Raw genomic sequence first — 27168 nt, forward strand, 5'->3', positions numbered from 1 at the left:
TGGGAAAAAAAGAGGTCCATGTATAATTACAGATAAAATAATTGGCTTCAGTTAGGTTAAGCTTGATGGCCTCTTGTGGAATTTACTATATTTATGTGTAGATAGTTTCTATCTTGAGAATGGCTCCTGTCTCAGAATTGTGAGAAAGAGGTCTTGCCCTCCTTTGCAAACTGCAGTGATTACTAGCAGAAGAAGTCGCCCTCTTCTACAAGTTGAAACTTTTACGAATTTGGTTATTCCTATCAAGTGTCAGACTCTACGCTCCTTCCTACAAGGATGGTAGCCACAGAGTTCCCTGAATAATCCAACCAGAGCTCGAGCTAGGTAGTGAATCATCTTCTCCACCAGTGCTCATTTCCACCTTCTCGTCATTTCTGATTTTGCATGAAAATACCGGGAAACTGTTACAAATAAATAAGGAAGGGTCTTAACCATGGAATAAATTTAAGATATACAGAATGTATAACCATAGGCTGACCTATGAGTGCAGTGGCTTCCAAGAAATGGTCAAGTTTATTTATTCCAGGACCTGATTGTACCAGGACTCTATTTAATTTTCTTTTTTGTCTTTCAGTCTTTTGGTCATTTTTCTGTTTGTTCCAGTATTTCTTTATCCACTGTTTTAGCAAATATTTACTGGTCATCCAGCATTTGCCAGCATGGGTGGGCACAATTCCAGTGAGAAGGGTTTACATGTGGGGGTGAGGATGGTGGCACTGAAAAGTGCCAGATTTCCATATGGCATGCTGAATGCCTGATTCCACTCACATCTGTACACAGTGCGACAATGACACAGAGAATAGGCACCTAACACAAATTGGGGGGAGGGTACCATTTCTCCTCATTCATAGCATTTATTGCGCACCTGTGATAACGTTAGCTATTATGTGAAGCACTTTTTATGTATTCATTGCTGAGGAAAAGCTTATGGGAGGCGTTGCTGCCTGGTTCATTTATTAACAAATATACTGGGCACTGATGATATAGGGGTTAATAAAATAGATGAACTCAGAGAACTTACATTCTGTTCTGCTGGGGGAAAAAAGGACAATAAACAAATGAGTAAATTTATGGTATTCTAGTTGGTGTGATATTCTGATTAAGGCTAAGGGAGAGAAGTGCGGAGGGTAAGGGGTGATTGCTATTTCAGAGAGTGGTCAGGATAGCACTGTCTCATAAGGCGAAGTTTTAGCAGGAACTGAAGGAAATGAGGGGCAAGCCAAGTGGTTATCTGCAGGAAGATTATTCCAGGCAAATGAATAGCATGTGGGGGCATGTTTGGTATGCTTGAGGGATAATACGAGGCCAATGACATTGAGATAAAGAGAGCAAGGGGGAGAATTAGGAAATCAAGCCAGGAATTAGCAGAAAGGTCAAGAAGAACTTTGGAAACATTAGAAGGGCGTTTATTCTGAATGAAATGGAGAATCACTGAAGGTTTATCTCCCTTTCTCTTTTCCTCTCTCACCTCCATCCCTCCGTTTTGGAGGCTTTGGATAAGACGAGAGATATGATCTGATAAATTACAATAAATAATTAGGGAAGAAAAATGCCCCAACTATTACAGTTTGGTGAATTACTTTTGTATTTAAATTAGCTGTTAGCTTTCTGTAGTCAGTATCACAGATAGATAAAAATCGCCTGTAACAACAACAATAATGACAATGATAATAATAATGCTTGGAATTTATATAATAGCTTGATTTCCAATAGGCTGCCAAGCACCATTGTGTCTCTCTCCTGGTTTGACATCTGATTTCTATACTTTCTAGTTAACACTCATGTAGACACTTCTAGTTGCTATGGGAACCCCAAAAATCCTTTTGAAAACCTTTCGATGTCTTAGTTTTACATTGCACATTCCTACTAAATTCATATGAAATTGATTGAATAGTGACTTCATTCAAATCACTGTGTTTTGTACTGAAAGGATATAAAATCAGTGAGTGATCCCAACATCTTTAAGCAATTTATTATAAATCAAAAATACATCATTTACTTCTACAAAGCCATTTTATATGGTGAAAAAAAAACCAGAAATGAAATGATATAGTGAGTCAGTGGCAAGCCTGGAGTGGAAGCCACCTCCTGACATTGTGTTCACAGGACCGTGCTGCCTCTCAGTGCGGTGCCCGGATCTAAGGTGTCTACACTTTGTGATTTCCTGAAAGGGAAAGCCATTTCTGAGAGTATCTGATTTACTCTGATTTTCCGTAAGGGCCGGAACACTTAGATTCTTGCTATATGATATATGCCATGATTCTTCCTGAGTTTTTATTTGTAATATGGAAAATCTGTTACGTGTAGGTGGAGACCATTGGCGATGCATATTGTGTGGCAGGGGGATTGCACAGAGAAAGTGATACCCATGCCGTTCAGATAGCGCTTATGGCCCTGAAGATGATGGAGCTCTCTGATGAAGTCGTGTCTCCCCATGGAGAGCCTATCAAGGTAAGGCAGATCATGTAGTCCAGGAGATGTCATGAGAGCAAATGCTTATTAATTAGTTATTGAAAGAATGATGTATTCATCAGGGTTTAGTTGCAGAGAGCAAAATCTCTAACTTGTGTAAGCAGGAAGAAATTTACAATAGGGTGTTAAATGGCTTACAGAATCATTAAGAGGACTAAAGAAGCCATCTATAAGTTGAGCTTTCAAAAAGTGGCTCCCAGAGAGAACCACTGCTTTTTCCAGGATCAGGGAGCTGGCTCCTAAACTATACCACTATAGCCACAGTCAGGAAACTGCTGTGTTCAAAAAGCTGCTGCTTCTACTACTGGCTACAGAGCAAAGCTGCACCTACTATAATTTGAATCAGCAACATGGAAATCCTGCATCATGACCCTCGCGAAATGAGTGACGGAAACCGGGCTCTCCGCTAAGCGTGCCATAAAAAACCCCAAGGCTTCCACAGTTGTGCTTACGCTTGGAAGCAACAGAAGGGTAGTCACAGCAGAAACCCTGGCTTCCAAATCTCCTGCAAGTGTGTCTAATTCACCAAACCGGGGCCGGCCCGATGGCGCAGGCAGTTAAGTGCACGCGCTCCGCTGCGGCGGCCCCGGGGATCGCCGGTTCAGATCCTGGGCATGCACAGACGCACTGCTTGTCGGGCGATGCTGTGGCAGTGTCCCATATAAAGTAGAGGAAGATGGGCACGGATGTTAGCCCAGGGCCAGTCTTCTTTAGCAAAAAAAAAAAAAAAGAGAGAGAGAGGAGGATTGGCACAGGGCTGATCTTCCCCACAAAAAAATAAAAAATAAAAATAAATAAATAAATAATTCACCAAACCTAAATCCATCTAGAAACTGTAAAGGAATTTGGAAAATGTAATTTTTAATTTTCCAATCCCTGCAGGGGAGAACTTTACACTAGAATGAATGTTGACTGCTAAGCCTTCAACATTTCCCAGGTCACATAACATTCCAAAAGTTTTAGATGAGCCAGATCCCAGAATAATGTCTGCATATGAGAAAGTAAAATTAACATGCTAGGCAGATAGAGCATGAGCAGATTATCTTTGCCCCACTTAATTTTTATACAAGTCCTCAATTGATAACCTTCAGAAATGGGCCTTTGAAGTAATGTAGGATCCTATCTGGTATGCTACAAAATATATAGAGAAGGAAGAAAGAAAATATAAAAAACAAAACTATAATATTTAGAAATTTAGCTGTGGCTCTCTTCAATCTTAATAGAAGCCGTATGTCTAAGCCTTCACAAGTATTTTCTAAGTTGACTGTTGCAGTTATGTGTTGCTGTGTGGCAGACTTCCTTAAATTTTGTGGTGCAAAACCATAAACCTGTTATTATGCATGGATTCTGTGCATCAGTAGTGTGTTTTGTTTTTTGTTTTTTGTTTTTTTTGTGAGGAAGATTAGCCCTGAGCTAACGTCTGTTGCCAATCCTCCTCTTTTTGCTGAGGAAGATTGGCCCTGGGCTAACATCCGTACCCATCATCCTCTACTTTATATGTGGGACGCCTGCCATAGCATGGCTTGAACCAGACCGCCACAGTGGAGTTTGAGAACTTAGCCACTACGCCACCGGGTTGGCCCCTGCGCTTCAGGAATTTTGATGAGGCTTAGCAGGGATACCTTGTCTTTACTCCACAGTATGTGGGACCACAGCTGGGAGTACTCAAATGGTTGAAGGCATTTGGAATAGTTGGGATTGCACCACTTGGAGCTGGAGGATCCCTTCCAAGATGGCTCTTCTCTTACACGCCTGGTTCCTTGGTGGTGATGGCTGAAAGACTGGGCTCAGCTGGGACTGTCAGCCCAAGTTTTTACACATGGTGCTCTTGCACCACAGCCTCAGAGTAGTCACGCTTCTCACATGGTGGCTCATGTCCCAGTGAACAAGATCGGTGGAAGCTGCATGACTTTTTATGACCTAGCCTCAGGAGACACACAGTGACACTTCCATTATATTCTATTGGTCAAAGCAATCATAAGCCCACCCAGAAGGGAGGACACTTAGACCCCATGTCTTAATAGGAAGAGTGAGATAATTTGCGACTGTGTTTTAAAAACATCACAGCATCTGACTTTTCCAAACTTAGTTTCTATAATTGCACTTTTTTAAAGAGGAGAATTATATATTTCTTTCTCTTTCTATTTTTTTTCTTTTTCAGAGGGAACTCATAGCATCAAAGTAAATTTTTAAAATATCCAGATTAACAATAAAACCAGTGATTTCCACATAGGCATTTATAATTAAAGCATGTATGTTTGAGACAGGAGGATTAGTGACATGATTTTTGTTATTTGTAGAAATGTATTTTTAGAGTTTTGCAATTGGGAGGATTATTTATAACTAGTTTCAAAGATAATTACCTGGTTAATAATAGTCTAGCTTTAATGACCTGTAAAGTGAGATGTCAAACATACCTTTTTATTTGTGCTAACCTACAGTCCCTGGGAAATCTGATGGCCTTAGGAGCTACCCATGAAATGTCACAGAGGCGGAAGTGAAGAGTATTTTTTGTAGAGAGAGAAACATTAATATGTGTCAGAGGGAGCATATTGTGACGTAAACATCGTCTCATTTAATATTTACAACAACATTATAAAGAGAAATCCACAACTCACAACGGACAAGAGCAGTCAAGTCTCTCATGCATCCGGGTTTGGAGTCATGTCTATCCGGCTTCACAGCCCAGGCTTTTACTACTTCCTACCCTGCTACCCCATGGAATGAAGCCAAAGTGAAAGTATATAAAATATTTCTTTTTTTCTTTTCAAACTCTATATATTTTTCTACAACATGTAGTATGTACAAATCATCTATTCGCTTTCCTTACCAACATCCACCCACTCAGGCTTAGAAAACTGTAGTTGGACTGATGACAGAGACCAGAGGGCTGAGTGTGGCCGTGAAAGTCAGTAAGTGCAAAGTGAACTTGGAAACAAACGTCTGGCGCCCCAGCCTTCCCATCCCCGGAAGCCTGTGATGAGAAATGGGCTACGTCAAAAGTGGTCCCCAAATAGAAGACTCCTCCAGCAGGTTTCCATTCAGGGCATGATATGCATCTTAAACTTTGGATTTTCTTGCTAGTGAATTTGAAAAGTTGTCTGATGAGCTGAGAGTGACATTCAGAACTAGAGAAGGGGAGGGAGAGAGAGCAGCATGGTAGGAACCAAAAGGGCATTTGCTTTATCGTCATTGTTTGGATATTTACGAGGAGAAAGTATTCATTTATTAGTATTGAAACAGAAAAATAAAAATGCTATGATAAATGTATCATAGAAAAAGCTAGAATAACTAAGTACAGAGAGAGAAACTGGTTTAACCAGAGGAGTCCCCAAAGGGAGCAAAAACTTCTCAGTTTAAATGTGCTAAAATTGTGGCTGGTATGTATAGGCAGAAGATAGTCTTTTCTCATTGTTTTTGTTTGTTTGTTTTTATTATTCGGTTGTTATACATGTAAAACCTTATTCTCCTAAGGAAGAAAAAGCCAGATGTAATAGACATGCAAGTTTTGCTGCTTAGAGTAAAACTGTGACAAAGAAGGGACTTTAAAAATAATCCAATTCTGCATTTTATAGATGAAGAAATAGTAAGAGGGAAACAAAGAGACTTATAGAAAGTCAGACTACCAATTATTAGCAGAGTTTGGTTTAGAACGTAAATCTCCTGATTCGTGATATAGTGCTTTTGTTTGAAAATTTTGCAGAATTTATGGTTTGATATCTCAAAAGCCAATGATTCTGGAAAGTTTCTAGCAGATGTCTGAAATTAGCTATAAAACTAGGCAAAACAGGAGTCTTCTGATTTCTGAATTACATCTAAGTTACTGAGTCCTTGGGCTTTGTTTAAAATGCATATATCTAATAAAACTCTTTATAAATGGTCAACTGAACATGAAAATAATGAACATGGTATCTGACTGTCATTTAAAGTATCCTCACTTTAACGTGCTTTGTTCTAGCAGTAATTTAAGAATTTGTGTATCCTCTAAGATCATCAAGTATTCAGATCTTCTAGAAGATCCCAGTTTAAGATATTCTGTCTTAATTGCTCTCCAAATCATTGATAACTTTCAGAATTCCCAAACTTTTACCCAGACATATCCTAGACTGCCTCTTATTTCTAGACATGGCACAACTCTGGTTTCCCATGGGTTCAGATGTTTCTGACTAAAGTGTATGAAGTCATTGTAATCTGGGCCTCAGTAGCTCCAACTTTCTGCTTCCTCTGTCTTTTTCTGCTTAACTGTTACAATTCCCTTTCTCATTTGTTAGTCATTTGAATAGTGGAGTAATGTTTGGCATAAAGTTATTTTAAAGTAAAATGCCTAAAAACCCACACTTTGTGTCCTGAGCTAGCTTCTTTTGCCCCTCTCTGGCAGTGCTTTGGGAAACAACTCGTGGAGTCCAGAAATTATCTCTCTTTCACTTGACGGACAGAACAGGTTCGAATAAACAGTCCATAGATGCTTTGTCTTGTCACCATGGTAACTATGATAGGTATGCATGGAAGTTGATTTCAGATATTGAAGACAGGTGAAATAAAGATGCTTTGTGTAATAAACCTAATTGCATAAATGTAGAAGAGTTAAGAGGTCTGTCTGATTCTGCACTAGTAATTCTTAATTGGATTTGAGGAGTAGAGGGAAATTGGCTGGAGGTTTTGAGGAAGGGAAGAGTGGTGTAGTGAGAGCGAATGATAAAATAATTTAGACAGGGCATTCAAACAACACTGACAAGGGGAAAGTGTTTTACCAATGACTGGGAACATTGTGTTCCTTTTTGCTTTCAGATGAGAATTGGACTGCATTCTGGGTCAGTTTTTGCTGGAGTTGTTGGAGTTAAAATGCCCCGTTACTGTCTTTTTGGAAACAATGTCACCTTGGCTAACAAATTTGAGTCCTGCAGCGTGCCACGGAAAATCAATGTCAGTCCAACAACTTACAGGTACGGATTGCACTGAGCACCTGAAATCTATTATTTTTATCGATATACAATTGTCATATTTTTCCCATTGGTTTGTTTCTTTCTCCATAATTTTTTCTTGCTTAGATAATCTTAAAGAAATAAGAAAAGCAATAGCTTTTATCATTCTCACTTGAACTTTTTTTAAACTACTCATTAGCCTCATGAGAAGGACTCTCCTGAGATATTTGTAGCCCAGCTGTAATCTTGACACACATCTGATCTTCCTCCATTATTATTCTTTTCAAAGCATGTGTTAATTTTCACAGTACTTTGGCAGGTATTCTGACACCAACTAGCGTCCTGCAGTACAATTCTGGCACTAACTACCCAGTGTTAGCACAGACCGTACAACTTATAGTGCAAGGTTCTCAACAAGACTGCCTTTAATTCAGATGCCAGCTATGTAAAAATTTTATGTTATTTTAAAAATCCAATTATAATGGAAACCCTTGAATAACAAAAAATGTTTTCCAGACCTATATGGTAGCTAACTTATACCCAGCGAATTAACTTTCTTATTCTCAGAGACAACTATTTTAGAGACAACTATCTTGTTTCTCCTTAAAGCTCCAATAACCTTTCCTTTCCAGCCCTGACTCTAAATTGATAACCTTACTTCATATTTCACAGCAAGAAACATTGCAGTCAGATAAGCACTACGCCACCTTCATGCCATCCATCAGCGTGGCTACCCCAGTACCCTTGTCTTGGGCCTTTGTTCTTGTTACAGTGGGCCAGCTGCCCTGCTCCTGTTTGAGATCATCCCCTCCAGTTTTGCTCAGAGTACTGTTTATTTTCACCTTCTCAAAAACTTTTCTCCTGAAAATAGGTGCACTCTCTCTGATCAGTTTCTCTGATGGAATGATTATTTCTGTAATACAGACATATCTTTCTATTAACCTATTAAAAATATGTATCTTCCTTGTTTCCGAGTCTGGTTCAGCTACCCCCTGTATTTCTAATCCTTTTTCCAGTAGAACTCCTTACAAGAGTTGCCTATGCTCATTGTCTCTGCTTTCTCACTTCCCATTAGCTCTTCAGTGGACTCCAATCAGTGTTTGTCCCTTGCACTCCACTGAAATGGTTCTTATCAGCGTCATCAGTGGACCTTGCTAAAATCATGGTCGGTCCTCTCTCCTTATCTTCCTCAGCGTCTCGGTAGCAACTGAATGGCTTGAGCACTCGCTTCCTTAAACATTTTCTTCTTTAGGCTTTTGTGACACCACACACTCACCTGGTTTTCTTGTTACCGCATGGCTACACCTTCTCAGTGTCTTTAGTTGGTACTCTTTCCCTAACAGACCTTTGAATGTTCTAGTGCCCAGATTTCTGTCCCTATTCTCATCTGGGTCTGAAGTTTTATGACTCACCTTTTTTATCTCTAGCTCATCCCATAATTCTCCACTGAGCAACAGAGGTATATAGCCTATTCTCTATTCTACTTGCATGACTAATTAACGTATTAAAATTAATGTGATCATAAGTGATTTCCCACACACACCAACCCAATGAAACCCACTGCCCACCCAGCCAAGCTTTATCAATCTCCTTAAAAATGGCACCACCATCTACCTAGTTACTTAGACCATGTACCTCAGAGTGATCATTCCTCTCTCACCGTCACAGCCCACCACCTCCACCTACAAATTATATCCTGCATACAGAGCTGTTCTCACCTCCTTCAGTACTACAGCCCAAGCCAAGCGACCCTTATCTCTCCTGCCTGAGCCAACCCAGTATCATCCTCATTCTTCTTCCTGCTTGCTTTCTTGTACATGTCCTCCCTGCAGTTCATTCTGCACACAATAGCTGGATTATCTTCCTAAAGTATAAATGAGATCTTGTCATTCCTGCATTAAAAACCCTCCATTGGCTCCCATTGCAAGCAGAAGAAAATGTAAATTTGTTACCACAGGTTAAAATGTTCTCTTTGATCAGTGTCCTGCTACCCTCTGCCACCTCATTTTCTCCCACTGTCTCCTTCACTCACTGATCTCCTGCCCCCCGGCCCCATTTTTATTCATTGGACTTGCTAAACCGATTCCCGAATCAAGGATACTTGCTGTTCCTCTGCTTTACACTTCTCTCCCGGGTCATCCTATGTCTTCCTCCTTCTCATAACTAGACCTTAAGTCAAATATCACTTCTCCACAGAGATATTCCTCAACTGCCATAGCTAGAGGAACAACCTTCCCCTCACACACCCTCATATTATCATCTTCTCAGCTCATATCTGTGTCTGAAATGGTCTTTTATTTATGTGTTTATTGCTGCCTCCCCTTGTAGAATATTAGCCGCTTGTGGTATACATTCTGTGTTCCCAGCTCCTAGATCAGAGCCTGGAACACACTAGGAAAGCGATAAGTATTTATTAATTGAGTCTTTGATATGAAGATAACTCATGAGAACTGGAAAAGTCCCTAGGGATCATTGTCATGGTAATAACCTATAGTCTGACCAGCTATGCCAGTTGGGATAAGACTCAGTACCCTCAGAAGATATGATTCTGCTCTCTTTGGATGATTTGAGAGGAATCATCCTATTAAAACATAGGAGTCAGTCTGATGCCTATGCTCCTTTCTCACTTTTCAGTAACATAATATGTGTCCGTGTGCATGTTGAGGAGTCCTTGTATGTATATCTGTCTTTTGCATACAAAAAGTATGTCTTTCTGCTTCTTCTATTTTAATTGTTTTAAGCAGTATAAAACTCAACTCTTTAAAAAATTGTCTTTTGTTCTACATCTCAAAGTCTGGTAGTCTTGAATCATGATAGAATACATTGATGTTAGCTAATCATTTTACTCCCAAAATATAATTCAGGATCTCGAGTCTCCCAGTGGAGGAGCCTGACATTTGAATGTCCATTTTTGGCAACGGGACAAGGCTCATAACTTACATCCTTAGATTCACTATATTGGCAATGTTACTAGAAATGCACATACAGGATTTTACACTATAGTGTTAACCTTTTTTTAATAAAATATTTTTATTACAATAGCAATATATGCCCACTTTAGAAAATTTATCAAATCAGAAAGTTATAAAGTAAACAAAAATAATTCATAATCTCACTATCCAGAGACAGTAACTATTCACATTTTTTGGTTTTCTTCATTATTTCTTAGTATATGTTTATATACACCTAAATGATAATGAAAATTTTATTTATATTGAAATTTCAATGCATTTGCTAAAGTCATTTCTACTTTTTTGTAGACAAGTATGGTTTACTGATTTTTTCTTTTTTTACTGATTTGAGTAATAATTTATTTACCTTTTATTCTCACATAAGAAATATTTATATCTTATCTAAAGGGCAAGTGATGATCAAAATGCTTTAATTAGGCAAGAAGTAAATAATGTGAAATGCTTTTAACAACGTTTTTAAATGGTTTCTTTAGAAGTACTCTTATTTTTTTCCATATGATAAGAAAATTTGAAAGGGAACAGATAATTTGAATTTCAGTCAAAAGTCCATGCTTTGCGAAATTTTATTAATAATTGGATTATATAAAAAAGACAAAATTTTAGTTTTACTCAAAGTTCAGGACAAGCAGTAGACTCTATTAGAAGTTGTACAAATATAAAAGGTAACTATTTCTTTGGAGAGCTTTATTGGTAATACGTTGAATTCTGAGATGGCATTTCTCAAATAATAAAGTAATAACAAACACAGCTTCCTTGATATATTTATGAAACGTGTAAATTTAAGACACGAAATCCATACCCACACGCACACACAAAAGCCTTACCTTCAAACTTCCACTTCCAAACTCTAATCAATAATTTAGAATGCAGCAATGTAATGACAATTATACATTTCTTCCTTTTAAACATCATGAGGAGTTTTACTTTTATTTTAGGGAATAATTTTCTGCATTTTTGTTTGTTTTTACTGAAGTGCAGAGAACTAACAGAGACTAGATTAGATATTGTTTGTTCTAGGTTGGCAGATTAATGAGAGGTTTATGTGGCGATCCAGGGATCATTAAAGACAAAAATGGTTGGTGGGGAATATAAATGGATGTTGTCCAATGTGGGTGGGTTAAGTTGACCTAGGAACTCCTATTTGCGGGAGGGGTCTGAGGACATAGTGACAGAGAAGCAGGACTTGAATTCCGTAAGGAGGAAGAACAAACAGAATAGGTGAATATAGGAGAGATGACAAGAAATAGGAGAGCTGATGCAGCAATTTGGAGGAAATGATATCTGGTCAAGAGGGAGGAAAGAAAAACTTCCACCGTGTGTGGACATCTGCATTGGGAGTGTCACTGCTATTCTTGGGTCTTACTACCATAAAGCTTTCGTCTAAATGGCTTTATTTTTCCAATCTGTTTTTCTTATAAACTCTGATCTTTTTTTAAAGATGATTTAATGAACATTTCTAACTCCATGACGTTCTAATTGTGTTTATCTGTAAGTTTCTTTAAAAAGCATGGGGATTTGTATTCAGAAGACGTGTCTTACAGTCCCAAATACAGGGCTTACCAGAGGTGTGATCTTGAGCGAGGCACTTAATAAATTCAAATGATATACTTTAAAGCCACTTCTAAATGCTGAATATTTTATATAAATTTAAATACGAGATTAGGATTATAATTACCATATTTAACCAGAAATATTGGGTTGATGTGGATAGAAAAAAGAAATCCTTTATCTATCACCTATAGATCTATACATTTTTATTTACTAAACCCTTATAGTTTTATACATTTTTATATTTAATTTTTAAACATTTCAAACATACAGAAAAAAATAGAAGAAAATATGACACCCGTGTAGCCAGTACTAATAATTAACAAATGTCAACATTTTGCTATATTTCTTTCAGATCTCTGTTTTATAAAAGAAATAAAATGTTACTGTCCTGTGGCCCCTATTCTCTGACACACTGGACTCTCTGCCCCTTAGGGTTTGTGAGAGCAGCTGAGAACGTGTACTTCCTGCAGACAGCCAGGATCCCAAAGAGGGAGGCAGGAAGGCCCTGAGTAGAGTATGAGTTTAGCATAATGTACAAGTAGTTAGTAGCAAATAATAAAATTTGGTAGAACATATGAATTCCGGAAGGAAAAATACAACATGTATTTACAAATACTAGCAGCTTCTCCCAAACTTACTGCTAAGATGTGTTGCTTCTGTTTACCAGGAAGGAAATTGGGCAGAGAGAGGCCAGGAATGTCACTCTCATTTAGGTTCCTCCAGACAGAAAAACAAAGCCAGAGAAAAATAGATTCCCATTCAACTTCTCCATATCCGTTTACGACTTGCCTTGAATCCACTCAATATTATGTTTTTGAGATTTCTTTCTCTTTTCTTTTCTTTTTTTTTTTTTTTGTGAGGAGATCAGCCCTGTGCTAACATCTGCCAGTCCTCCTCTGTTTTTGCTGAGGAAGACTGGCCCTGGGCTAACATCCGTGCCCATCTTCCTCCACTTTATATGGGACGTCGCCACAGCATGGCTTGCCAAGCAGTGCGTCGGTGCGCGCCCAGGATCCGAACCGGCGAACCCCGGGCCGCTGCAGCGGAGCGCGTGCACTTAACCACCTGTGCCACTGGGCCGGCCCCAAGATTTTTTTTCTTGATGAAGTGTAAATCTAGTTCATTTATTTAAACTATTCCTAGTGCAGTGGTATGCTGACAAACCAGCTTCAGGGAGAATCCCTGATTTCTAGCATTTGCCAGTTTCTGTGGTATAAATACTCCTGCCATGGTGGGTTTCAGGCTACTGATGGTTTGAATGGCCTGCAGAATTCTTGAATGTTTAACAGTTGGCTCACACAAACCAGTAAGAGCCAGATCTAGCGTAATATAATATGTATTCTAGAGTATGAATAAGCCAGAGTCCAGGTTCTACCCATGGATAAATATTCTTCTACATATGTTTCTAGATAGTGTACATATAAGTGATATTCCCAGACCATAGGCTATACCCAGTTTCAGCTTTACGAAGCATCAATTAGCTTCCAAATTGGTTTTACCAATCCATATCCCACCAACAGTATTTGAAGGTTTCTCTTCCCCAATGCCTGATAGTATCAGACTTACTAACTGTTGCCAGTATAATGGGTGTTATGTGATATCTAATTAACACTTAATCAATTTTCTGTAGTCAATTTATTTAATCTTCACAACTGTCCTAAGAGACATGTACTATTATCCTCACTTTAAAGGCTAGAAAACTGACATTTTTGCTGCTATTCAAACCTAGATCTACCATACTTTAAAGCTTATACTTTTAATACTATGGAATTCTGTAACTTTTCATTATATATTACCAAAGACTATGCCTTATAAATAATAGGCACTCAAAAATATTTATGATTTTGTGACTATGCCATCATTTTATTAGTTTTGTTATTTTGCAGATTACATATTTATTTATTTATAACATATATATAGTCACTGATAAAAGTTAACTAGTTGAATTCTCATGTGTTGTATTCTCCTGGAGGTCTGTCACTCTTGAGATCCGGATTTCTGTTCAGTTGGTTTCTTTAATACATAGAAGGATGTCACAGCGCCAGATCTAATACAGCATCGCCATTCTATTTCATTTAGATGTGGCATTGCAGATGTGTGAGTAGAGGGCCATGGTCTGGTTGGGGAGATATGATAGTGATTTTTCTTAAAAATTGGTTTGGAGCCCAGAACTATTGCACATTTTTCATCCGTTGCCTGAATAATGGAGTAGAGAGATGCTTATTAAGTTTGTATTCGATAGAAAGCTAGAGAAGCAAATGGGAAGAGGAGCCAGTAACTTAATCAGTAAGATTGGAATTTAAAATTAGTTTAACATAATGGACAGTTAGTTAGTAGCAAATAATAAAATGTGGTAAAACAGATGAATTTAAGAAGAAAAAATATTGCAAATACCAGATAGTAAGTAGAGTGTCAGTACGTACAACGAGATCTCATTTGAGTCCTACTAACCTAGAATTCATAAAAATTCTATTGAGAGACCCAAAAGTTATTCTTATATTATTTTATGTATCTTATATAGAACTTTTCTTCCACAACTTCTTGCCCGTGATTACTTCTCAGTAATATTTACAAAATGAGTGAATTGATAAATGGATGACGTCTTACCTCTTTCAAATTAGGAAGCCTTATTCTATAACATTTATTTGTTTTTTGTTTTGTTTTGTTTTTTTGCTATTATTAGACTTTTGGATTATTTTGCATTTTTCTCCCACTACTGTGAATTGCCGTGTTAGGTTATAGATTATATCTTTACAAAAATATTTTATAATTATTTTTTCGTAATATGAGTGAAATACATTATTTGGTAGTATTCTTTTGTTGTTGTGAATTGATCCTTCATTGTTCTTCTGTGAAGATGTTTGTTAATGTCATTAAGATCTTTCTGTCAATCACACTGAAAATGGTTGGTTTATTAATATTCTCAGGAATATTCATTTAGTTATGTTGCCTTCTCTTGAGTAGACAGTTATGTCAGTATTAAAATTTAATATTAATATGTTTAATTTAATCTTTTCAGATTACTCAAAGACTGTCCTGGTTTTGTGTTTACTCCTCGATCAAGAGAGGAACTTCCACCAAACTTCCCCAGTGACATTCCTGGAATCTGTTATTTTCTGGAAGCTTATCAACCAGGAACAAATTCAAAACCGTGGTTCCAAAAGAAAGATGTTGAAGATGGCAATGCCAATTTTTTAGGCAAAGCGTCAGGAATAGATTAGCAATATATACCTGATATTAGTCTTTGGGGTTTAACTCCTTCACACATGTGTGGAACCTCTGACAGCACTTTAGGATTGCAGATGGCTAAAGAGCAGTATTAAAATTTCGGGAGCTAAGTCACAATCTACTTTTTCTTCCACTTAATATAACAAAAATGTATTCACTTCAATACTTCAACTCTTCAGTGAAAAAAAGAAAGAAACCTCAAAAAGTGACTTTTGGGGGATATTTCTATTATATAACAATCACTTATTACCTGTACTCAAAATTCAGCACATTGTATATATATCAGGTAATTGTAGTTAACTGTACAACCTGATGGAGTCGCCTGCAGTCTCGTGCCCTGGTGGAATGCCATAGTGATTCAAGTGTATTTGTGATAGTGTTGCCTTAAAACAGCTTTTTGAATGGAAATTATAGTCTTTGATACCATAAGCTCTTTGAACCTTTCAACCCTGCATTTTATTACATTTCCTCATTTACTTGTTAGCGTATATAACAAAATAGATGTTTTTCTTTCCTATTGCACTTTTCTTTTTTTAAGAAAACAAGCAATTATGGGTTAGGTGCAATATGAATATAAAATAGTTCTTCTGTAAATATCAAAGATTATTTTATAAAAATATTCTCCATAACATAATGTGTCATCATATAAATATTTCCTTTTGTTTGACTTTTTTTTTATTCTCTACATGGTAAAGGCTATTTTAATTCATATTAGCAATTTAATTCCTATTAATTCGTTTTTGTGTCATAATATTTAGGATAAAAGAGGCTTATGGCCTATATTAAAATGCAATAATTTTATTCTAATTGAATTTAACCAGAAGCAACATGGAGGTAAAGTAAGCATCCAGAGACCATATCATAAAGAACAGAAGTAAAACGTTTACACACACACACACACACACACGGAGTAATTTAATCTATTTCAGCAGACATCCTCCATTGCCATGCTGAGCCATATAAAGTTCCAATAAGAAAATCAAAGTTCAGAGGTGGGAAATAAGACTTGTCTTTTTTGCTGATAGCTTATTTTTAAGTATTTTTGTTGAAGACTGTGGTGTATGTATATGTCCTAGGAATCATCAAGTTTTTTGTCTTATTAAGTACACATCTGTGAATTGTTTATTCTAGTTGAAATATCTCAATGATATTTTTTAAAGAGAATGTTGCTATTGATGAAGAAAATGATGCTGTGATTTCACTATGGAAATTTCCAAACATTTTTCTGGAGCTTGAACTTTTATTTTTAATGATGTTAGTTTAGACTAAGACCTCTGGTGAACTCAATAACCCACAGGTTTGGTTTGGGATGAGGATTTGATTTTAAAAAGAGCTCAGCTTCAAAGCAAGAAAAAGATGAACGTATAGTTTTTAAATCAGTATTAGCAGAGCCACAGATACACTGAACTTATGTGGGGTTCTAAGAAGAACTCAGTTTAAAAGTCCCTTAATTGTCTCCATTAGTCCCCAGGCTAGCCCATGATGACCTCAGGAATAAAAAGTCTTTAAGGATTTGCCTCTCATATTCCAAGGGTACTACTATAGCTATTACAATGATTACTATTTACTAAATGATACCCCAATGTCTTGAAAGACTGAATGTGTCTCATTAAATACCAGTCCTATTATTGGAGAGTTCCATAGTCCTTGGGAAAATATAGTTATAGTCTTACAATTATATGAAGTTAATAAAAGCATTTAAAAGGAAAATAAAGACTTAAAAACACTTTTCTTTCTGGAACTGAGCCCTTATTATAGGGAATATAATAGGAAATTAAAAGCATAATAAAATATCTTTTTCATCAAATATTTAAGCAGACCCCAATGTGGTAATAATTTTTGTTTTAGAGTTTATAAGTTAATTAGAATTCAAAAAATATTTGTGTGTGTGTGTGTGGACCAGTAGAGGAAAATGTAAGCAATCTGAGTAAAAGCTATATGGGAATTCCTTGTACTATTCCTGCAAAATCTTTCTGTAAGTCTGACATTTCATCTAAATAAAAAGTTACCAAAAAAAAGTATTTTCCCAGAGAAATTAAATCATCTGTGATAGATTCTCCAGACCAGCCTATAAAGGCTCCTTAATTATGGAATACTTTGTAGACCTTAAGCAGGATGAACATATATAATTTCCATGATAGAAGGCATTCAAAATCCACAACTTGGGTTCTAAAAAATTTAAGGAATCCCTTTTCCCTCTCTGTCTTCTCCACTTTGGATATGGAGATGTGGAGAGGTATGGAAACATTTTCAGATCCAGACCACTGATCTAGGGGCAGAGACCGTAAAGGGTAAGTTCTCAAGGAAAGTAATGGGAGCTCAAGGACCAGAATAGGAGCTCTGAGGTTAGGAGTGGAATTGAGGGTGGAGAAAAGAATGAACAGAGAGGGTCTATGAAAAGGTTGGGGGCTAAGGGTTCTGAATCTTTTTGGCGGTTTAACTATCCTAAAAAATAATGTGGAGTCCCAAGACTGCTTCACTATCAGCCTGTTTCTCCTGAGAATTCTAGGAGCTGTTCCTACTATTCTGGTTTTATTGTTTCCATTCATGGCTTCTTGTCCTGTCATGTTATATCCAGTACACAAAATAAATTTGCTCTTCATACGTATTTGTCAAGCAAGCATACAGTTCCACTGAAGTTTTCTAAAGATATTTGCATCAAGAAGCAAAGAGAAATACATATTTAAAATGCCTCTTTCCATTTTGCCTTACCTCTGTATTTCCGTCTGGACTTTGTAATAAAATACAAAGTTTGAACCTAAATATTAATAGGTTCATTTACTTATTTTCATTTATTTATTCATCAAGCATTTATTCAATGACTGCTATGTGCCAGAAATATTGCTGTTTTTGGAATTCAGAGATGAAGTATGGCCCATTCTATCAAGAAAGGAAAATGAAAGATGAACGCAAGATAAATAATTACAAAATTCTGTGGGAGCACAAAATAGGAGACTCAGTGCTTGGAGGAATCTCTTGGTCTTAGCAGAATTCATCAAGCAGAGAGGGAGAAAGACATGGTCCAGGCAAACAAACTAGCACACACAAAGAAATGGAGTCTTAGAGATGCATCGTGTGTTCCAGACAGCCAGTTGCCTGGGATGAGTAGGGAGTAAGGAGAATAAGGACAGAAAGACCCTTTGGACATAAATCATGAAGGGGATGTTCGTCATGTTAAGGTGTGTGATGATTATTATTATTAATCATTATTATTATTAGTTTCCATGGAGCCCTTTGTTCAATATAAATCTTACAAGAGAAAAAGGAAAACAGAAAAAAAGCAGACTCATTGGCTTCTGCCTCCCTCCCCAACAGTTTTAAAACTACTAGGCAAGGGAGACATCAAAGAAAGACCTCAAAGACGTTAAAGAAAGAAATGTGTTTTCGAAGGGCAGTGTCAGAAACAGCATGGATAAGGGTGGATATTTCCTTGCACAGATGACTAAATGAACATTCTTCTGTATCTCAGAGGAAAATGATTCATGCTATATCCAGGGTGTTTTACCACAAGTATGAATATAAAGCTGGGATGTCTGGCATTGGAAATTCACATTACTCTCAAGGTTGTTAGCCCTTCAGGTCCTTTGGTGAGAAGGAAGGAAGAGTTGCGTCAGAATTTTACTAACCTTTCTTCCATATTATTTCTCCTTGATAATGTCGGTCACACCAAGGTAGACTCTGCCCTGGCCTGTCCTATGGTTAGGTTAGAAGCAGTCATAGGACAGAACAGGGTGTTCTATGGTGGGACTAGCAAGTGAAAGGGATGGATGAAGGAGAGTATCTACTCCAAACAGTGGCAGGGGGTGAGACATGGCCCCCTGAGACTACCCAGCTGGGAAAGTGCAGCTTTACATCAAATGGAGCTCTGCATGCAAAGACCTAATGAAGCCTAGGGCTACATAATACTTTAAACCCACATTCAAGTTCTTGTTAAAGCAAAGTTAATAGTCCCAAAGAGAATGGGTTAATGACTTATAGCAGTAGTTTTAAGTGTGTGGATTTTACCTGGATAAATCATCATTAATAAGTGAAAAGGAATCTCTTTGATACATATTTGTTGGGACGGCTTGATAGATCACTACCCTTCACTGAACAGTACAACATCAAGAATTTGTTTTGCCTGATTGTGCACGTTGATGCTATTTCACTCTTTAGATGTCTGTACTTGGGAAGTTAAAGGAAGGCAGATTTGAAGGGTGGCAGGATGGAGGGATAGGACACCTGTGAGAGGTGGGAGGGCAGTCATGAGAGGAGCTAGGCCAGAGGTGTTGCAATTCCTGAAAAGAAGGAATTACCATCTCCTGCAAAAGAAAAACTCAATGTTGTAGAGATGGTGGGGAAGTTCAAGTTTCTTGTCTCAAGACAGGCTAAAAGCAAGGACACCAAAATGTAACTTTAAACCAAAGTTTACAGTGTTATAATGTACATTCTTTGTTGAGACTGTTCTCAAATCCTGGGAAATCTTTGTATTCTCTAACGGGAAGGAGAAGAATCATTCCTATTGTGAAAGCCATGAGCTTATGGAAGTAATTAGTCCCTTGTCATCTTTGTTGAGTTCAGTTTCCTTCTGCTCTTAGCATGTTTGCTTGCAGATTTTAGATAAAGTGTGGCTCCCTTTAAATGCTTCTTTTATTATGTTGATGATGTGCACTCATTTGGTATTCTTATATTAAGCCACGTCAAACATTTTACATTTTATTGCCATTTATATTTCTCGTGAAGTGGCTTTGCTCTTAACCTATCTGTCACAGGGCATCTGTTTGAGTAGCTCACACAATCCACACACTTTTTCATCCAAAACTATTTCCTTATCTATGCCCATTTCTCCCCATATTCAATGCCTGCAAAAAAAAAAAATAGCATAGGCTTCATAAATAAATAGATTTTGATAAAAAAAAGAAAAAAGTAAGCAAAAGGAAAAAAATAGTGATCTTCTAAAAGCCAGACTTCTTTTATCATCAGCGCAGATTCTTTTCCATCATAATAAACTTAGTTTCAGGAAAATGTTAATATTTGAGATTTAAACAATGAGATAGCAATCAGGACAAAATTTAGATAGCAAATCTAAGACTTAATCTCAAATATGCTGGTAGAAAATTTTGGATAAGGTTGTGCTGCCCTTCAATTTTTTAAGTATTTAATGTCAAAATATTAAATTGCAAATAAACCTTACAGATTGTGAAGAAAATTGCTTGGCAGAAAATGACTGCATAATGTACAAATCTTGAAGTATTTGCTAAGATGTTTGTTTAGTCTGAAATGTTTTCAATCCATCTGTATTGAGGAAAGAACTACGAGGTAGTCTTAGAGAAAACTAAAACAAAGCAAAACAAAAATGCTATGACAGAATTTGGACAATCCAATGTATTATACACCTGGAGTGAGAGGAGCAAAACTAAAGCCTTTTGGAAAGTTATAGCGACAATGGTCACGGAATTCTGTACCTTTAGAAATAGCGATGCCCAGTGACACAGGCGTGTGCAGCATCCAGGCAGTGTTCGACCACAGTATGCTGCCTTCTTCCCAAATAAACTGTATCTTGAAAAATTGAAGTGAATAAAAATATATTAGCATTTGAGATTGTACTGTTCCTTTACCTCCTCCCACATGTAAATTAAAGATGCCCTGCAAAATTTTATTACAGAACTTGATATTCACTAATCTAGAGCAGTGCTCTCCAGGCTTTTGGATTCCTACACACTATTAGTAAAATATTTTAGTACATCAATAATATATTATAATATATAAAAATAAATATTTATATTATTGATATTTTGATTAATAAATATAATATGATCTCAATCTGATATACTACAATATAATACTATAGCTTATTTTATTTTCTAAATGAGCATGAATATAAGTAGAAATTCTAGTACTTTCTTCACTTACCCCAGTGAATCATGTTTATATTTTACTTTGGAAACTGCTACAATAGGCCGTGGAGCTTCACTTTTATCGAGTCACATATCACGTTGAGAAGTGGATAAAAGATATAGACCATCACCCCTCCAAAAATGTGCATGTGCTCTTATGCCTTAAGATTTCTATATACTTCCAGAGGTTTGGGGAATCCCTGCAATCTACTCCTAGACGACCTCAGTGAGGTAGCATAGACCCTCAAACTAAGAACCTATTATCTAGAGGGGAAGAAATAGTAACTAATGTTTGAAATGAGAAAAGAATGAATAAATGGAAGAAGTCTGTGACTTTTGGTCCAGATGGAACCACTTCTGATTTTTGAGGAATAAAAGGAATTCGTTTTTTTGGTCCTGTTCTGTGGAATGACTTATGAGCTTCACGTACAGGCAACTAAAGTTTTCTTTTGCTGCAAATATTTAATATATCTCTCTCTAGCTTTTGGTAAATGTGCATTGTTAGAGATATCCCAATTTTTTTTTCTAATTTAAGTACTTCTTTTCATTTTTCCTCTGTGTAAAATAGGATAGCTGTTGGACCTTGCATTGAAAACGTTCTTGATACTAACAGCATTCCTTTTATTATTATTTTCACAGTTGCTTTAAATAACATGTTTATTTTGAGTTCTGCTTCTGGCAGAGTTGCAAAGTCTATCAAAAAGTTATCCTGTGTCTCAGAAGCTTGTTAGATATTGCTGCCACATAAATATTGTAATAAAAGTGTTAAATAAAAACCTTCTTAAAATTTAAAATGAGTTCTGTTTAAAAAGAAAAATGAACCATTGAATCAAGTAAAAACAGTATTGTTCCAAGTCACCCAAATACATTTGTTCTGATATAGGTCTTGCTGCTACACATAGAGGAAACGTTCAATGCAACGGTGTGGAAAAACAGGACCAACACGTATTATTTCAGGCTTTTGCTGTGTACAGGTCAATGAATCCAAAATCCCTTTTCAAAAAGTTATTGTTAAATGCAGTACTAATATAACCAATATACATTTCTTTAGGTATGTAAAGCTCCTATTTCCAACAAAACTCAGACTCAAGTTTTCAAATCACACATAAAATCAAAAGTATAAAAAAAAAACCCTAAATTTAAGAATAGAACTGTACTTGGCTTCTCCAAGTGTAATGGTTAGTAGCACAAGTTCTGGGGTCAATTTGTCTCGGCTGCATTCTGCTAGGAGACAATTTTCCATCACTCCTCTTACATTTTGTAGAGAAACAAGAGTACCAACTGCCTTTGTTCTACACTATCTTTTCCAATGTGTTTGAATAGGAAACAGCCTTAGAAAATAGAGATAATGTCTCCTTGCAGAGCAAAACGGCAGGCATATTTACTGCCCATTATTAAAGATTTGTGTTCCTAAGCTCAAGGTTTGTCTCCTATAATGCAACCCACTGTGTGTGCAGGGGTCACTTGGCTGTCTTCACTTGGTGAAAATTGAGGCCCAGGGAGACAGTGCAAGATATAGCTGATGCTCTCTGTCTACTATCATAGTTGTGAGTAATGAAGTCTTTTGTCTCTGACCCAAGAATCTTGTGTCTTCTGCCAGCATCCATGAAACTGGCAGTTTAACTTGTTAACTTGCAAGTAGTGTAAATTTCACACTTCATAGTATTGACAGTTTTGGCAATGAGAATGGGATTCTGACAGAGACACAGCTTCCTGGAAGAGGAAGGTTGAGGATCTTGTAGGCTGATAACAGGATTTGAGGAAGAGTCCATGAGAATCAATGGCAAACATGGTGACCAAATTGTGTGTTCAATGGGATGTTAAATAGTCCTCCATTTTATTGTCTGCTAGTGAAAAAGAATTAGGGAGGATGTTGCATGTCAAGTATCAGAAAGGAGATTCAAAGGCAGCTGCCTGAACAGTGGCTTGGTTGTTGCTAACACTACTCTGTGTGAGAAGACTTTCTCCCCAATTAGGCTGCCAGCCTATTGTCGTAACTAACACAAAGGACAATTCTGGGTTAAAGGAAGGTTCTGACCCTCTTCAGACAACAGTTACAGAGATCAACACTTACACTCAAGGCAAAGAAAGGAAATTTGTGTGATCTATGAGCAGAAACTAGATGAATTATTAAAATTTTGGCTAGTTCACTTGGGAAATGAGTGTGCTAGATGCATAATGCTTGTTAAGGAAGAATGGCAACAGTTGGGAAGTCTTAAGGCTTAGTCCTTCCTGCAGCCTTTCATGCCAACCTTAGATCTTTTCAGAGATGACAGTCAAAGACCTTGAAATTTTTCTGTAGTCCTGGCTGCCATAAGGGAGCTTGGTTCTCTTGGAGAGATTTCCCTGAGATAGAAAAACTCCCATGGAAAACCACAGATAAGGTATTGTTGTGGGTTGAATTGTGTCACCCTAAAATTCATGTGTTGAAGTCCTAGTCCTCAGTACTTCAGAATGTGACCTTATATAGGAATAGGGACATAGAGGATGTAATTAGTTAAGGTGAGATCATACTGGAGTAGATAGACCTCTAATCCAATATGAATGATAGCCTTATAATAAGGTGGTATTTGGACACAGACACACACAGGGAGAGTGCCATGTGATGATGAAGGCAGAGATCAAGGTGATACAAGTAAAGGAATACGAGTTATTGCCAAGAAACAACCAGGAGATAGGTGAGAGGCATGGGACAGATTCTCCCCCATACCTCACAGAAGGAACCAACCCTGCCAAGACCTCGATCTTGGACTTCTAGTCTCCTGTACTGGGAGACAATAAATTTCTGCTGTTTAAGACACCCAAATACTTTGTTTTGGCAACCCTAGCAAACTAACGTGGGCATCGATCTATATTTGGACCTTTAATGCCCTGATTTGGATTTACAATGCTGGTCAAAGTGATTCACTGGAGAATGAGAGACTGATGTAGATAAATTATTGAAGGTGGACCTGCAGCCCTGGAAAACTCCCCTAGACCTTGCATTTAAATTGGATAAGAACTTAAGGATATTTTCTTGGTAATGGTGCAACAAATGTCCCAGATTACGGTGATCTCCTTAAAAAGAAGTTGCTGCTATGCAAGGCAATCCCTTGTCAGCTAAAGTGAGCAAACCCTACACCCCCAGTTGTAATACATTGTGGCTGTGGCTGATAAGTCAAGGGATGCCCAAACTGAAATAGATGGTGTCAGTAATGAGGACCTTACCACCTGCTCTGGAATGTTGGGCAGGCCAAAGACCTTGGAAGTTCCTTTGGTCGAGCCATGAGCTGCCATCATGTACTCCAAACTAAAAGTAAATGCTCCTTGCTTAGTGGATTGGAGCCACTGTCTCCCTCTGCACTCCTTGACCCATCCTTCCTTCTCTACTCTGATGTCAGGTGCTTTAAAAGAGAAAGACGATTAAGCATGGGGCCAAGGTCTCCCTGCCCCATGGGGAATGAAAGGTCATGGGCATTTGTCTGAATATGGCGGGAGCGGTGCTTTCGGGAGGAAGAGAAAAGGGAATCCAAATTTTATGCCTCCGTTGTATACAAATCACCATCCTACTTGGTTCCTTGATGGGGTGGGGCATGTGAAATCAATTAATGGGATTTAGGCAGGAATCATAGTGGACAAGGTAAGCAAATGTGCCTTTTGTTTGGGGCCTTTTAGGGTAATTCAATGTATTGTCACATCCATACCTAAATGTCTATTAAGAATTGATGTGTTCCTTGTCCTGTAACTGCCAGAGGGGATTCTCCTGACATGGTAAGAGCAGCATGCAAATAAGTGCTAGTATTTTTGGGGCCCCACAACTCTAACAACATGTGTCTTTGAGCTACAAGTCTCTGGTCTGATAATTTTGGTGATTAGAGCCTCTGGTAAAGGAAATCAGCCTTCCACAGAAGTTCTCCTTGACGTTTAGACTTGCCACCTCCCTGACACAGCTACTGAACAACTCTTATTATCAAATCTCTATTAGTTTGCTACTAGGCCCCTGAGGGCCTTGTGACTCTCCAGCCTGATATTTCCATTTTGGAGTGAGTTGATCAAACTCAGTGATTAACAAGGTGGGAGGAGCCCACAAGCCTCACTTGGTAAATGGAAATGGTATGTTTAAGCATGCAGATAGCTTAACCACAGCAGCAGTTCAGCTTTACATGAAAAAGTGGCAGCCATGACTGTGGGGAAAACTTCATCCCCCACTCTGGTCCTTAGAGCTAAGCTACTGCTCAGTGGAGCCCTTGGTTCACAGAGCTTTCCTACATGTCTGGGCCTGGTGCACTGATGATTCAGCTAAGCTGAAACCCAGTGGTGTCTTGATATATTTATACTTATTCTTGGGTTGTTGCTAATTTCCTAGCTCTTTTGTCTGCTCCTTGGAAAATTACATATTAGCAGACTAAAGGCAACTCTCTTTGGGGCCATGAACTCTGGAAGCAAGTCACAATTGCTGATTGCTGTTTGCATCACTCATGTAAATGCCTATGATAAGGGCCTGTTCTCTAAGGATACTGATTGGAATCCAGGAGCTGAATGAACCTGAACCACTCAGATTCCCACCATCACTACCTGGATCCATCACTGTACCACACACAGCAGCACAGTCGCCATCATAGGCCAGGCACAATGATGTGTTTCAGATTCAGAGATTACCACTGCCTGCCAGACTTGTGATTTCTGTCAAAGTTGACCCATTTGTCTCATGGTGAGAGTGGCCATATGGCTTGGAGCGTTGTCTCTCCCCTAATCCTGGCAGATAGACTACGTCAGATCTTCAACCCCCTTTCAAGACTGTCAGTGGTTCATCAGCAATGTTGACACTTTTGTCAGGTCACAGTGTTGAAGTTCCAGTCAGATCAGCTCACTATAGTCACGTTATTGTATCCCTGGAAAATAAGCGTGTATTGTTTTCAGCTTTTTGGAACATTTACAGTCTGACAATGGTGTACTTTTTATTGTAAAAGCCATTCAACAATGTGCTGATAGTCAAATTATTCAACTGATCTTCCATACTTCCTACCAGACATAGCACCTGGTATTGTTGACCACTAGAATGGGCTTCTCGAAAACTGAAAAAAGTTTTTTTGATTCTACTCTCATCATCTCCTCCTGGTTTATATACCTTAATAAATAGTTTGATTACTGAATGCAGTTGTCTCAAGAAAGGAATCATCTCCTCCCGGGATATGAACAGGATGAAACGAATAAGGGGTTAAATAGATCTAATTTTAAAATTTGGGATTTTGTTCTGACCTTTCCTAGGCATGATACTTCTGTCTTCTAACAGAAACCCCAGGCCCGTGTGGCTGTACAGCCTCTGGGTTGGCAGCCCACACACAATGGGACCTAGAAAATTCAGACTTAATTAGATTTAGTCACCTGGATTCTCTTGTTGGATTGATATGATCTTAGATCATAAGGAAAATGACCTCTTGGTTAAGTATACTTCTTATTGATTCCCCATACAGTGGTCCACATAGGCCAAAGTGGGGAATATAATCAATTTCTCTAAGTTTTATAAAAAATGCCATTGTCTTTCATGTACCTGACCTTTCAAGACAAATGGTCTGGGTGAAATTAGGGGAAGATTGGAAGAAAGGTGAAATCGTAGCTGCTGAAATAGGACATAGATTCATGGTGGTGGACAAGGAACAATAACTCCGGCATTTGGGGAGGCAAGATCTTGAACCCCAGGCGATATGACAGAGGGAAGAGTATTAATGATCTTTATCATTCAGAGCCACCCCTGGAGACTTTATCATCAAAGAAAATGCCCCAGTGTGGCTCCCCAAACTGTTTTAAATGCCTTAAATTTTACTGACTATTGGGCCTGCCATTTCCTTCTAGACAACTCTGAACATGATTTAATCACCATTCCCCTTGACCTTACTGATTCTGTCAGATGCAGCAGGGGATAGCTCCAGCTCGTGCATCTCCCACACAAACTACCTGTCTTTCCCACCCCTTTCCTGTAGCTGTTGCTCAGTCATTTCATGGGCCTAATGAATGCCGTCAGCTGGTGGCATGACTCTATAGGACAGGTTGGACCAATTGCACGCAGGCAGTGAGTGCCTCCACAGGGAAGAGTAGACTCATTTATTCAAACTGAACTGAGAACCCTAATGTCTGCCAGCTTGCTGGGAAGCAACAGAGGAGGTATTT

At 38.0% G+C, this 27168-nt stretch overlaps 1 protein-coding gene across 1 annotated transcript in view; it reads left to right on the top strand.

The window, feature by feature from the left end:
- The window catches only part of GUCY1A1 (guanylate cyclase 1 soluble subunit alpha 1), a 61465-nt gene extending 46304 nt beyond the window's left edge, over positions 1-15161 (top strand). Inside the window, exons 8-10 of the mRNA XM_058550244.1 lie at positions 2308-2451; positions 7261-7415; positions 14937-15161. Coding sequence (XP_058406227.1) covers positions 2308-2451; positions 7261-7415; positions 14937-15138 — 501 coding nt within the window. The 3' untranslated portion in view covers positions 15139-15161. The remainder of the gene's footprint in view (positions 1-2307; positions 2452-7260; positions 7416-14936) is intronic.
- Positions 15162-27168: the final 12007 nt, after the last annotated feature.

This window comes from Diceros bicornis, chromosome 11 (assembly GCF_020826845.1).
Source record: "Diceros bicornis minor isolate mBicDic1 chromosome 11, mDicBic1.mat.cur, whole genome shotgun sequence".
NCBI classification, from domain to species: domain Eukaryota; kingdom Metazoa; phylum Chordata; class Mammalia; order Perissodactyla; family Rhinocerotidae; genus Diceros; species Diceros bicornis.